General features: G+C 37.3%; 2 protein-coding genes across 2 annotated transcripts in view; both read left to right on the forward strand.

Moving 5' to 3' along the window:
* Positions 1-7,387, forward strand: part of LOC122073997 — an 8,706-nt gene extending 1,319 nt beyond the window's left edge. Inside the window, exons 2-3 of the mRNA XM_042638759.1 lie at positions 175-810; positions 6,895-7,387. Coding sequence (XP_042494693.1) covers positions 254-810; positions 6,895-6,964 — 627 coding nt within the window. The 5' untranslated portion in view covers positions 175-253 and the 3' untranslated portion in view covers positions 6,965-7,387. The remainder of the gene's footprint in view (positions 1-174; positions 811-6,894) is intronic.
* Positions 7,388-9,157: 1,770 nt separating this feature from the next.
* Positions 9,158-12,639, forward strand: LOC122073304 (light-harvesting complex-like protein OHP2, chloroplastic). The gene is made up of 2 exons (XM_042637866.1): positions 9,158-9,796; positions 12,301-12,639. The coding sequence occupies exons 1-2, from the start codon at positions 9,333-9,335 to the stop codon at positions 12,413-12,415; spliced, it is 579 nt and encodes a 192-aa protein (XP_042493800.1). The 5' UTR covers positions 9,158-9,332; the 3' UTR covers positions 12,416-12,639.
* The last annotated feature ends 1,015 nt before the right edge of the window (positions 12,640-13,654 follow it).

Raw genomic sequence — 13,654 nt, forward strand, 5'->3', positions numbered from 1 at the left:
TTCCCCCTTCTTTTGGTAAGAAACCGAGCTCTAGAAAATTGGATAAGATTGTTTTCAATGAACTTTTAATACTTTGGACAATTTCAATAGTAGAAGACGATGGTTCCCTTGTTAGTACTACCAACTCTCCCCATCCCCAAGCATTTCTGAGAGCCTGCTTATTAAATGTGACAGGTAGTTGAAATGCTGGTGGTGTGTCGCATGATGGAGAAAATTTAGAAATTTTTCTTCAGTGCCCTGATGAGAAGAACTGATGTTATTGGCAGTCGAAGGAGGAGGGTTCTTCTCTTCTTCAGCTTCCGGATATAGCAAGGGGCTGACCCTTCTTCTGTTGGGTCAGAAGAACGAAGAAAGACCCATGAGAGTGTCACCGTGGAATCAATACCAGTTGGTGGAGCAAGAAATTGATTCTGACCTCCAGCTGGCTTCCAGGAAGAATCGGGTGTCCCGCGGATGCGCTGCCTTTGTTTGCTTTGGTCGCGCTTCCGCAGGACTCGAGGGCCCCTCCCCGCCCAAAGTGGGTCCTGTCCAGCAGCAGGATATCGTGGCAGTGTCTCCTGCTGTTTCTGACAAGAATGAGGATTGTCTCTCTCATCACGGGGATGATAAAAGTATAAAAAAAGTTCGTCTCAAGAGCAGCTTAAAGATGTCTTCCAATTACACTACAAATCAATTAGCTAGTGGGGAGGGTAATTTTCATGAGACATCAAATGAAACAGTTAGTGAGGTACCTGGTAATGAGAGGAGGAAAGTGCAGTGGACAGATGCACATGGGAAAGAACTTGTTGAGATCAGGGAGTTTGAACTCAGGTATGGGTTCTTTGTGTTGAAATTGTAAAGATTTGAGCAAAGATGGCCCATTACTGAATGCATTATTTTTTTTTTTTTATTAAGCTGTGCATTCTTTGCTTTGAAGTTTGCTTAATACTTGAATGATGGGGTTTTTATTAATTTTCTTTCTCATTTTCTCTGCACATCCTTCTATTCTTTGATTCTATAGCTGACTTCTATTACCACTGTGAGTGTGAGGTTCTATTTAAGCTTAGAATTAGCATGGACTTTCTTATTGTTTCAAAATGTCAATCACCATTTCATGGCACTTTATGTGCAAAGAATTAATACACAATACTGAGAAGGAATAAGAATTTACATGCATCTCTCTTTCAAACAGTTTTCAAACTCGAGGGATTCCTCAAGGTTTAGGTGTCTTGGTGACTATTGACATCATCTTACCGTTGCTGGCTTCTGCTTTAGCTTTGTTGCTAGTTTTGTTACATGTACATTATGACCCTTCCCAGACCCATAGTGGTGGGAGCCTTGTGCACTGGGTACGCCCCTGCATTTAGTCTCTGTTTCCTTTTACACTTTCTATCTTCATTTTTTTGTTGTTTGAACTAGATATGGTCTTGTTAGTCTTGTTAGTCTTGTTCAGTCTTCTGCATCATATTTTGATTAATTACATGGGTTTTAATGCTTTCCCTATTCCATTAGTGCAAAGAAAAGAAAAATTCAAACTAATTGTACTGAGAATAACTGAAGTATGTTCTTGAATTCGTCTCCACCATTACATGAACATGATTTGTAATTGTGCTACACCTGCCCACAGTTGGGCTTGGTGCGATGCCTGTCAGTATCTACCATCAAACTGGTTTTCCAATCTTTTTCATTGATTTCCACCAGCATCTCTAAGCCTGTGCATCTGAAGTGGCTAGAAAAGTGCCATGGAATAAATTTTTTCTATGTTAAGCTTGACCCAAGTCCTTCTGATAAGCTACATGAATCTGGTTTCACCATTCCGCCTAATCTGGGGCCCTATTTTTGATAAGAGCTAGCTTGGTTAGAAGATGCCAAAAAGCCAGAGATCCTATTGGCCTCTCAATAAACACACCATGGCTTCATCCTTCATGGTTGCTCTAATCTTACTGGTGAAATAGAAAGCATACCATGAAGGCATTTATTTTTTATGTTGTATTGACATTAAAATTTTTGCAGTAATAGCAATTAGTTTTCAATTTCTAAATGCAATTAAGTACTTATAACAAAGGGGTGGACTTTTGGGAATTGTGATAGGTCGCATGGTCTGGGCTTTAAGTATCTTAGGAGCAGCTGGAACTTGAAACATGAGATGACATGTCTGAAATGGTTTTATGGAATAAAAATTATGGAAGGTAAAAGTCTTTTGGAGGAACTTAATAAGGAAAACAATATGGTTGACAGCATTTGATCAGTACTAATTAACAAAGAAGATGGAATCGATATATGGGAAAAAAGGTTATGCCATGTGGAGCCAGCTTAAGTTTAGTTGGCAAGAAAAGAGAAACAGAAGTGGTGAGAGGTATTGGGAAATTGGGTCTTGCTTAAGTGTAGATGCATGTGTTAGATGGGGCTTAGCCTCATGCTGAGTGCAACTTATGTATTAAATGGTCCCCTCTGGTTTTTGGAATCCAGATCTCCTCTTTAGATGAATTTAAATAAGGGAGTAGTGATTTAGGACAGAAATCAGTAAACCTGATGGTTTTAATTATGTAAATCAGCTTTCAAGGAAAAAGGGCATCCATGCCAATTCTGCCAGATTGATTAAAGAAGATGAGTAGTGGTTTCTGTGATTATGATGGAGATTCAGGCCTAGAAAAAGGGGCCTGGTAGTCAGGATTAGGGGGGTGTATAGAATCTGGAAAGTTCAGAAGAGAAGTTGCTACAGAATTTAGGGAGAAGATGGCGGATTGAAGCTACGAGGAAGATGTCTGATTTCTTTCTTTTATCCAGATTCTTCTCCCTTCTTTTTATTTTTCCATATGGACCATATATCATGCAAGTCGATGGTGAAAGTCTAGTTCAAATAGACCGTTAGAAACACTTATTGTCACCCTCTTTTGGTATAACGTTATTGGATATTTGAGTTAGTAGCTTTTTTTTATGTCTCTCTATGAGGAATATTATTAGTCGACCCTATTTAGTTGGGATAAGTCTGAGTTGTTGTTGTCTCTTTGAAGAATATTATTCCCCTGTTTATTACTGTTATGGGGAATTTAGTTTAGTCTTTCAACAGCTCATTAAGTTATTTTAATGTAGTGGACAAATCTGTCCTTGTTTGTAGTTCTTAAGTTCAGTTACTTTTGTAATACAAGTTAGAGTTAGTCATATAGAAGAGCTGGGCTGTAAACACAAACATCATCTGGTTTATTTGAATTATAACGGAGCCCTGAGATCGTCTTCTCCATATTTTAACTTTTCTAGGTTTTCAGCCAGGAAAACCCTAGTTTGTTCAAGTAGCTTACAGCTCTTGCAATTTTATATGCTCCCATATGTTATTAATGGAACCAAGATCTGTCCAGATGTTGATAAGATTTGAGGAACAAGGAAAAGAAAGGAGCAGTCTTTTGGGATGGCTTTTTGTATAAAAAGTTCTATGCACACACATTTAGTATCTAATGCTCTCTTGGTACTTTAAATTAAAATACCGAAAAGGTGCAAGTGCATGGCAACAATCTCGTTTCTTGTGTTGCATTAATGTGAAGGAACAAGTTTTAATAATATTCGTAGCTAATGGAACTTTATGGAGCCCAATAAACGGTTTGCATGGGGTTGAACAGTCAAAGAACTATTTTTCATGGTAGTAAATTTAGGAAAAGGATTTAAACTTCCTCATGGTAATCCACATGCAGACCCGAAGATAATTGCCTTATTCATGTCTTAAATTTTTCTCTCATATTTCCACATTCTCGTATGTTTGCCTGGACTTCTGAATGCAGATGCAGTGGCTTATCATCTTTATACTATCAAAGACTGACCAGATGAAGTGTTTTTTGTATTTTCAACCTTATTTGGAAAGGACAGAGGGGAGACGGTCAATGTGCTAGAGGAAGCTTTAATCCATTTCTTCTTCCTGATCATTATTATTATCATTATAATCACATGATGGACCAAGAGAAACTTGTAAAAGTTTATTAATTTTGGCTGTGATAAGGGATGGAGAAAATCCTTTAGATTTTAATCTCTCTCCTTTTCAAATAATTAAACAGTGATACTGGTTGCCCTTTTTTAATTGACTGGAATCAACACATCGAAGTTGGTGAGCGTAGTACGCATTAGTACTAATGGTTACATATAGAAAATGCAAAACCTGACAAAGATATTATGGGCCTTGAAGTAATATCCTCCAAAGAAAACCAAATTCACTCTACTGCATTTTGGTGATCATGATGTTTGTTAGCCTGTTTGCCAATACTACATTTGGTTTAGTGTGGTAACAATGTCAGACTTAGCTAGTAATTGTTGCTAATTTGCTATTATATTCATGCCATCATTCTTGATGAGTAACCAGCCGACATGAGAAACTTTTCCCATCACAATAATCACATCAAACACCTGTGTAGGAATTCTGTATCCCCTACATATGGTTGTTTTTCGTCAATATGAACAGTGTCAGGTGAATAAGAGTTTTTCGTCATTGTACAGTAGTAAACATAGTTTATGTACTCCTGAAGTAGTCATTGTCACAAATACGTAACCCACCATCTCCATATGGAACAACACTTGACCTCTATGTGCTTGGTGGTGGTGACTCGTGAAGCGACGATGTACATTTTTTTGCATCCATTATTCAATAGTTACTTTGTATGTAGTATGTAAGGTAAACCAGTTTCCAGACTAGAAGAGTCTAGCAGAAACTAGTTGGGAGAAACTATATATAGAACAGATCTAAACTTCAGTTGAGTGGTCTATTCTACTAACAGCATCAGCCTGCAAAATTTGGGCCAAATCTGATAATTCAATAGGAAGATCCAGTAGTCCTTGAGAAGTTCCAGAACTGTACTAACTTACCAAAAGAATTTAGATCTGAGAACAGAATTTCAGAAAGCAATGACAGGAAACGTTGTATGAAAACTGAACTCAAATAGAGCAGAACTGAAACTGAACAGAAAATAGGGGCACAACAGATTAGAAGGAGTAATAAGGGGAGAGCAGCAGTAGGTAGGCACAATCACCCTTTCTTAGTAAAAGGCGGGTAGTAAAGGCAAGCAAGCATTATGAAAGAAGTACGATAGGCAGGCGCATAGCAGGGGATAGAGAGGGTCGGCAGCATAGTGGCTTCAGGTCTGAGCTCATCTGGAATTGCCCTTGCTCGCTATAACAAGTAGTAGGAGAAGAATAGAGAAAGGATTGAAGAGATAGCACTTGATTTGCAGTAAAAATCGGAACTAGAAAAAGGAGGAGAAAACAGTAAGCCAGAAGAAGAGCTTTCACTCACCTTTGCAGAGGTCAACAGCTCAAAAACTCTTGAAAAACCTTCAATTCTATTATTTAAATCATGTCTAACTGATGGGATGTTGTATGCATATAGATTACCTTTAGAAATTCCAATCTAGACTCATAAAAGGACACTCAATCAATCTCACACATCAAATGAAGTATATAATCTCAAAACAAAACTCTATACTTGCTAGTAAGTATTATAATCTAGTTCAAAATGCAACTTTATAGACACTAATCTTGTGTGCTGACTTCACCCCCACTTTATAGGTTTAATTAAGGCCCCATACAACAAATAACCCATAGAAAAGTATCTGAAGGCTCATGGAACCTACCCATGGCCCAAAATCCAGCCTTCGTGAGACCAATCTGGCACTGCTTCAGTATGGCTTGTTGCTTATGTTCACCACCTCTTGCATCCGTATTTCCAAATATGATGATTAGAGGTTATTGATTTAATGATTTATTTTGCGTATCTTTAATATTCAGTGTGTAATGAAGAGTTAAATCACTCATTGTAACCTTTTTCTCTTTAGTATTTTTCTCCTCTGATGATTTGTATTGAGTTTTTATTAAATAATTGAATGGCCAGTCTGATCATCCATTAATATGGATTTGATACTCTCTGCTTGAATTTGGGACTGTTGTGATGTTCTTTTTGCATTTCACATGAATCTTTTTTTTTCACTCTTTTCTTGTATAGGTTTTGGTCAAGGCTGGAAGATTCTATTCTACTTTATTTTATTGCTTTCTTGTTAAGAACTTTTTCCTCTGCATATGTACCATGTTACATCTCATGGTCTTGTTTGAATTGGCTTTGGCAAAAACTGCAACCCATCTTGCAGTCATTGTGAGAATTCCTTGTTGTTAGGGAGTTCGTGGTCCTACTTGCTGGAAGAATATTGTCTTGCTGTTTACATGCTTAAAAACTTTAATTGCTTAGACGAAACACCTTTTTCATCAGAAACTCCAAGATGATATTGATGTTGGGATCTTCCGTTTAATTTTCTATCTGCTCGTACTTGGGTATTTGGAAATGCTAACTTCCATGTCTTCCTTTTTTGCCTAAAATAAAGGGTTAAAAAAGGAAGCAGCAGAATTTGATGGGATCAAATAGGACAGGTTATTCAGGGATCAGTTGTCCATTTTTTTGGATGGGCCTCTTCAGGGTTCCACCTAAGTAAAGAAAGTTCTTTGATGATTCTGTCAGTTGGTGGGTTCTCCTAATATTTGACTAATGATTTAGTTTCAGTTACATTAGTGGAACATCCTTGTTCAAGTGTTTTTGGTGCACATCATATCTTCCATGCTAACCTTAATTATGAATATGCTTCGAAGTTGATCTTTTTTTCTGAACATCCAAACTGGTCTTTTTTGTTAAAGGCTTCTTTTAAGCCAAGTGAAAATGAGTTAAGTGTACGGTGTTATTTGAACAGTATTAGTAGTAAACATAACATTTTTGAACTTTGTTGATGGAAGGTGCTTTGACCAATAGATCATAGTGTCATACATAAACACACATACTTGCTATATATGTACTCGTAAGTTTGTGTCCTTGAAGCACATTTTGGAAACTTTCTGGTAGTGATATTAATTTGAGCCTTCTTATGGAGCTGACATGATGACTTGGGCTGATGGCAGTGATGTAGGTTTAACAGATGAGGAATTAGAAGCTGAAAATGAACGGAGCTGTGCATGTGTGATTATGTAGTTTGGGCCAGGGAGCAACCGGATTAGACCCCGCCATCTTACTAGCCAACAGAGCTGAAGGTCAGGACCAGTGTAAAGGCAACAATGTATCAGATGGATGAGAATGACCACTAACAGAGCCCTTTCACTTCTTCCCCTTGTACTTTGTCTAGCCCTGCTGATTTCCAGGAGAGGAAAAGTGGGTCTGTTTCAGATTGATCAAGAGTCGGCATCCTTTTCCATGATTGAGATTTCAATTTTGTCTGTCTAGCTTATACATGCTTTCCTGTCAAGTATATAAAGTGATGCCCTTGTCATTGTTTCATGGTAATTAAAATGTGTGTATTTTTTCCTTTTGGAACTTGGGTTTTGATGGGCTCTCTCTCATTTGTTATTTTCCGGGGTAATGTCCATATCATATATACAGATAAAGTTTTTCACCAAATGTTGTTGTGGTTTACAGAATTGCAGTCATTCTGTTAGGTATCACTTATTAGGGAATCTAAGAATTTATTAGTTAAATATATTTTTTATTTTTTTGGTAGAAAATAGAACAAAATATATTATCAAGGTAAATAAGCAACCACATTGTAAGGGACCTAGCCTTGAAGAGATTACCTATTAGCTACAGAAACATAACAAGAATCCTTTGAAGTTATAGTCCCTAACCCACCCAAGGACTTGGGTAGTAGACATGATAACTTCCAAGTAACTGGAGATCACCCTTTGTGATCATCATAACAGCCTTTCCAAAATTAGTTTTTTTTTTCCCTTGGGACCACATGAGTACCCAGATAGGAGAACCCTCATCCATAGGCGACAAGTATATTTGACACTTTTTTTCAAAAAGGATGTATGTATCCAAAGCACAAGGCTCATGTATGTGTGAGGTCTGACGGGGCGAGAACTAAACACTTTACTAAACATGACACCACTTTTAGAAAAGTTATGTTCATCTGGTAGATCCTGTAAAATGTTTAAAATGACTTGGATAGAAATAGCATCATATTCAATGGTTCAACAGAAAAATCAAAGTATAATATGCAAAAACATAGTAGATGAGATATCTTTGGAGCTACATATTAAGCTCAGTCAGCCTTAATGAGCCTAAAAAGCCCTTCCATAGTTAAAATAGATAAGAGAAAAGATTCGATGTCCAGCTGCACAGCATGCATTAGTGCCTTCTTCTTAAGAAATTACATATCTGTCCCTTATTATGGAAGGAGGCAAAGTCATAGTAAAACAATTCACTTTGCTTCTGATAGTGACAAATAGAAGGATCCTTTTTAAAATTGTTGTTGTTAAGAATACCAAATTCTGTGCCGGCAATTCCTTTATCTTTCTCCTCTTGCCTCCTATTGCTGGACTGTAACCTACTCTTTGATTGGTGGATTCTCCATACCACTATATGAGAGAACTCTCTCAATTTTCATGTTACCTCTCTTTGCTATTCTAACTGAGAGTTTTGCTTGTGTGTGCTCACACTAACACACATGCTCACTTATTAAATAGATTTGGTATGCAAATTTGTTTGAAAATTAAAAGTATTAACCCTCTTGGTGCCTGATCCATACCCGCATATCCACCCAAAAGGAACAATAAAAATGACAATGTAATATGCAAGAAAAGGGGGAAAAAAAAGTAATGATAATAATAATGATTAATTTATGTGTCCTTGTTTCTTCCATTTTTATAACTTTTGCGCCTTTCAAACATATAGCCTAAATTTCTGTTTTATCACTCTAAATTATAGTTAGTTAAAATGGGAACAATGAAATACCTTTGTTCTGTAGTGCTTATTTAAAATGGCTCAAAATTCAAATGAGATTATAAAAAATCTGGTCAAAAATGTCTAAAATGGCGAATAAAAAAAAAAAAAAAAAAAAGAAGCAGGGACTAACTCATATCTTATTAATTCAATATGACATATAGGTTTATGCCTAACTATGTATACACATGGTTGTGTCTTCAACAGTTGGATAGGGGAAGATATGTGTTATCACATTTCTACCCCCAAGCATGATCTTGGACTTACACATTGTTGTGCTTAAAATCTAGAGCCATTATAAGTTTACATAATTTTAAATTAAAAAAACATTTAAAAAGCATTTTAACTAACCATGATCCGAAATCCGAACTGACCAACCCGACCCGGAGTGGGCTACACTCATGCGTGATGGCTCAGATTTCTCAACTCTAAATATTCAAGAACACACACTCCACTTGGAATTTGGAAAACTTGGCCAACTCTTATCCACAGCTCTTTTCTGTTGGATCAACCTCTTCTTCTTTTCTCTTCTCTTAGCTTCTCTGGATAATCAAGAACTATAAGAACAACAAAGAAGAGCAGAGCAACGAATCATTCTGAGAGCCACTTGAGGGGATCAAAGATGTCTTTAGCGTCTTCTTCAATTCCCTGTGTTAAAATCTCAAGTTCTTCCTATTCTTCCTCTTCGACTACGACCTGCTCTTCATCATCGTCCTCTTCTTCTTCTTCTTCCATCAAATTCTCTGCCACTAAGCCTTCCATTACCATAAGGAATTCAAATGCTGAAGGCCCAATTCGAAGACCAGTTGCCCCTTCTCTGAGACAACCCTCTGCTCCTGTGATACCCATTCCTCAATCTCCATCTCCATCTCAATCTCCGTCTCCTCCCTCTCCACCTTCAGCCCCTTCAAAGCCGGTTTCTGTGGCTGGGGTCTCGCAAGTATCGGATCCTAATGTAATCACTATGGAGTTTCAGAGGAAGATGGCCAAAGAGCTTCAGGAGTATTTTCGGCAGAAGAAGCTCGAAAAAGCGGACCAAGGACCTTTCTTTGGATTCATTGGGAAGAACGAAATTGCTAATGGCAGGTAACAGTATCTTTTCTCTTCTTTTTACCCATCTGACGATGTTTGATGATTCACGTTTTATCTGGAATTAGTATAGTTTAGATGGTACCTGAAAACGAATACAACAGAGTAATTGAGCTTCAATTAATTAGGTTAGATTAATAAACAACCCCAGTTGTAAATAAAATTGTGGAAATAGATTTCCCATCTTCTAGATATGAACATGCCCACCTTCTTCACCAGAAAATCACTGCTACTTATTGTGTTCGGACTGAAACTACACTAAAATGAATGAAACCTTTCAGGAGCCCTCTTCCTCATTAGCTGGGGAACAAGCATAGGTGCTTGAAGAATTTCCATTTGGTATAGGAGAAGTGATAAAGATGTCAAAAATGATTGGAAGCCTTGTGACCTGTCTTGTTCAGTTACTACAAACTTGTAGGACCAGAATAAAATATGAGAAAAACAGTTTTCAAGTTCCTTATGACACCCCTAACCTGTGTAGCCATAGGCTCTGAAGAAAATTTCCATCCCTCTCCAAGCAAAAGATTTCGAATATGACATTTCTTACACTGTCACTCCTCCAATCAAGATATCATCTCAGCTATTCTATAAATACTGCTACATTCCCTCCATCAAATCTTTCCTGTCCAAAGAATGCAAGCTGTGGCTTGGGTTACAATTACCACTCCACCTATCAAGATATCATCTCGGAACCCCTTGGAACCTATCCTCTAAATGTGGATCTTATTTTAAAATTGAAGCCTATCCTGTTGTTAGTTTCTGGATCATCTTCCAAATAGTCTCAACCCACAGAGGTAAATGGATTAGATGGATCCCTCCAGAAGGTGATCAGATTAAGCTCAACATTGATGGTTCCTGCATTGATAATATGGTCACTGGAGGGGGAATTATCATTATATTGTATTCATTTTTATTTTTTTTGGGGGGGGGGGGGGGGGTGGGTTGTTGTTCTATCTTCCTTTTCCTCCACAATCCCAAATACAAGGATAAAAGTGAAGCCTTTGAACTGTTCTGCCTCTGCCTCTTCCTACTTAAAATCTGGACAGAGCAATGGAAACGAAGCAATTATGCTTGTAAATCTATATTTTCAAACCTCTTTCGGTTACATGATTGATGCCATGCAAGTGAGCCCCAAAAAAATAGAATAACAAATTCTTTACTTTAAGGAAACGTTGGTTGCCTCAAAAGTTTGCAGATGAATAGAAATGGAACTAAATGAGAATATGAATCAGAACAGCTGCATAAATAATCAATTTATTTCACCTAGTTGCTCTCAGGGTGCTTGTTTTTTCTTTTTGGGGGAGGGGGGGTGGGGGGGCACCCTCTGAATCCCCGTAGTTACACTTCCTGCTCCCAATCCTTAAAACACTGTCAATTATATTACCTTCAAGTGAAGAGGAGTCCAAAAGTATAGAATTGTAATGTATTTGGTAATGCCTTCGTGGGGGTACCTATTATTTGTTGGCGGTCCAGCTCATGCAGGCCCTTGGTTTACTGCATGTACTTCCTATACATTTCCTACAGAGTGGAACCCAGCTCAGCTCAGCTCAGCTCCACCAAGCCAAAAGGGAAAAACTGCCACTCCTATCTCTAAAGGGCTGTCTATTTTCTTCAAGATTTTTCTGAAATGCAAAAAATGAACCAAGCCTGTTACCCCAATGTTGAATGACTTTATCCATGACATCATCAATATGATTTTGCTTCATTTCTTTTATATTGTAGCTTATGAGAACAAAAATTTTATTAGGTGCGTAATGAAAATTTGTATCTCATGTCTTTTGGTGCTCTTTGGAAATCGTGAGGTGAAGTGGTGACTAATTGCCTCTGGTATTCATGCTTGAAAGACTAGAATTTGATTTATGCTACTCCAATAAGTTTCATCCCAACTACTTGGGCCCATCTAATTGAATCATGTACTACCCATCCATTCTATCTAAAGCCACATCTTGTGTTAATTCACAGCCATTTCAACACTATTTCAGCTTGAGTCATTTCTTGCTTTCATTGTGTTCTTTCAATACCTCCAACTTTCATATTATCATACTTCGAGTAAAAGTAGTCTATCTTTCAAAGAGTTAATGGGGTAACTTAAGATAATGTAACCACAGCTGTGTAATTCACCAACTTCAAAAGGTTAAAGTCGCGTTAATCCAAAAATAATGATCCTCCTCTAATGGCCTCCAACTCATGAACTGCAACCCCCTGATAGCAAAGAGATTGTCCACACGATGTTCTCTAAGGATGCTCCTGTGGCCACCAATACTCTCTTTCTGCACCACTAATGTTTGGATAAAGAACAACTAGATCCAGGATCTGTTTTCTTGATAATACAGATATAGTAATAGAAAATGCTTTGACTTGGAGAAGAAAGAAAAATCCAATTTCCAGTTTTCTTCATTTTTTTTTGAATTATTAATTTTCTCTTTGTTGGAATTTTTTTTGACTTGATCTGCATTTTGGACGAAATGTCTGGTGCTCTATGTTGAATGGTTGCTGTGCAGATGGGCCATGTTTGGTTTTGCTGTTGGGCTGCTAACAGAGTACGCAACAGGTTCAGATTTTGTTGATCAAGTGAAGATCCTTTTCTCCAATTTTGGGATATTAGATCTGGATTGATTCTTGTGCTTGATCATCATCACTGTCATTCCCTTCTCATTGTCGTAATTGTTGTAATCATATTCAATCTATGTTCTGTAATCTTCTAGTGACTCACTGTAACTTCACTGGATTTGATGAATATCTTAAAATGTATCTTCACTATTCATTTGTCCTTGTACTATCTGGGCATGGAACCTTCATTACAACAAACTACACCATCGAAGGTAGAATGATTTGTTCAAGTGGGTTTTGATGGATTAGTTCTCATTAATCTATTCATGTATCAAAGTTGCCTACCAATGATTCAGATTCTAAGGATGTAAATGTGGAAAAGATGAAAACCAATGCTGTGTTTGTTATGCATTCTTGGAATAGATTCTGGTCTAGAACGCATTTTGAAACTTGATTCTTCTATATTTTCTCGCTTCAAAATGCTTTAATTGTAGACTCAGAATCAGTTCTGAGAATGCAAACCGAACACAACCCAAACATTAAGCTGTTCGTGAGGTCTGCGAGCATAGCATTCTCCATGGTTCCCTCCAACCTCGAAATCAACTTTTGAGGAGCCAGTTTCAATGATACAACTATAGATAAAAACAGCCAAAAGATTTTGGTTCTTCAACACTCCATAAGGAATACAAACTGAAGCAACAACATTCCCAAGAGATCAAAAAAGGGTCCAGACTCCAAGCTGAGAAGGATTTGGTTCATACAATAGCATTTGTAGTGCCTAAAAAACCAGGGCAACATGGTGCTTTTCCTTGGGTTTTGGCACATACAGTCTTTCAGGCGGGATCCATTTATTGGCAGTATATTTGTTCGTTACTCTTTCACTTAAAACCTCAAACTATTAGGGAAAGGCAACATCAATGTATATATCAAAATCCTCCCACACATGAATATCAATAGGTTCTGGTTCTTAGGGGTCATGACCAAAACGTCCCAATTTGTCAATCAATTCTAAATCTAAGAATCAACGCAAATTATTAATGGGTTGGACAGTTTTAGATTCCAAATTGGTTCTAAGCTTTGTTTTTCTTTTATTTTTTTTAAGTAAAAAATAGATTTACTGAAATTGATAAGCATGTGTACAATTATTAGCTTCAGTTACACAAAGCCTATAAAACCAAGAAACGGAATATGACCAACCATTCAAACTCATGATAGACAAGGCCTTTCTGATTTGAAAACCAAATCGAAATTATTTACGGAAATTTGAATCGAATCGTTTACATCGAAATCGTCAAACCTTTCAAT

Source organism: Macadamia integrifolia, chromosome 3, assembly GCF_013358625.1.
Source record: "Macadamia integrifolia cultivar HAES 741 chromosome 3, SCU_Mint_v3, whole genome shotgun sequence".
Lineage (NCBI taxonomy): Eukaryota > Viridiplantae > Streptophyta > Magnoliopsida > Proteales > Proteaceae > Macadamia > Macadamia integrifolia.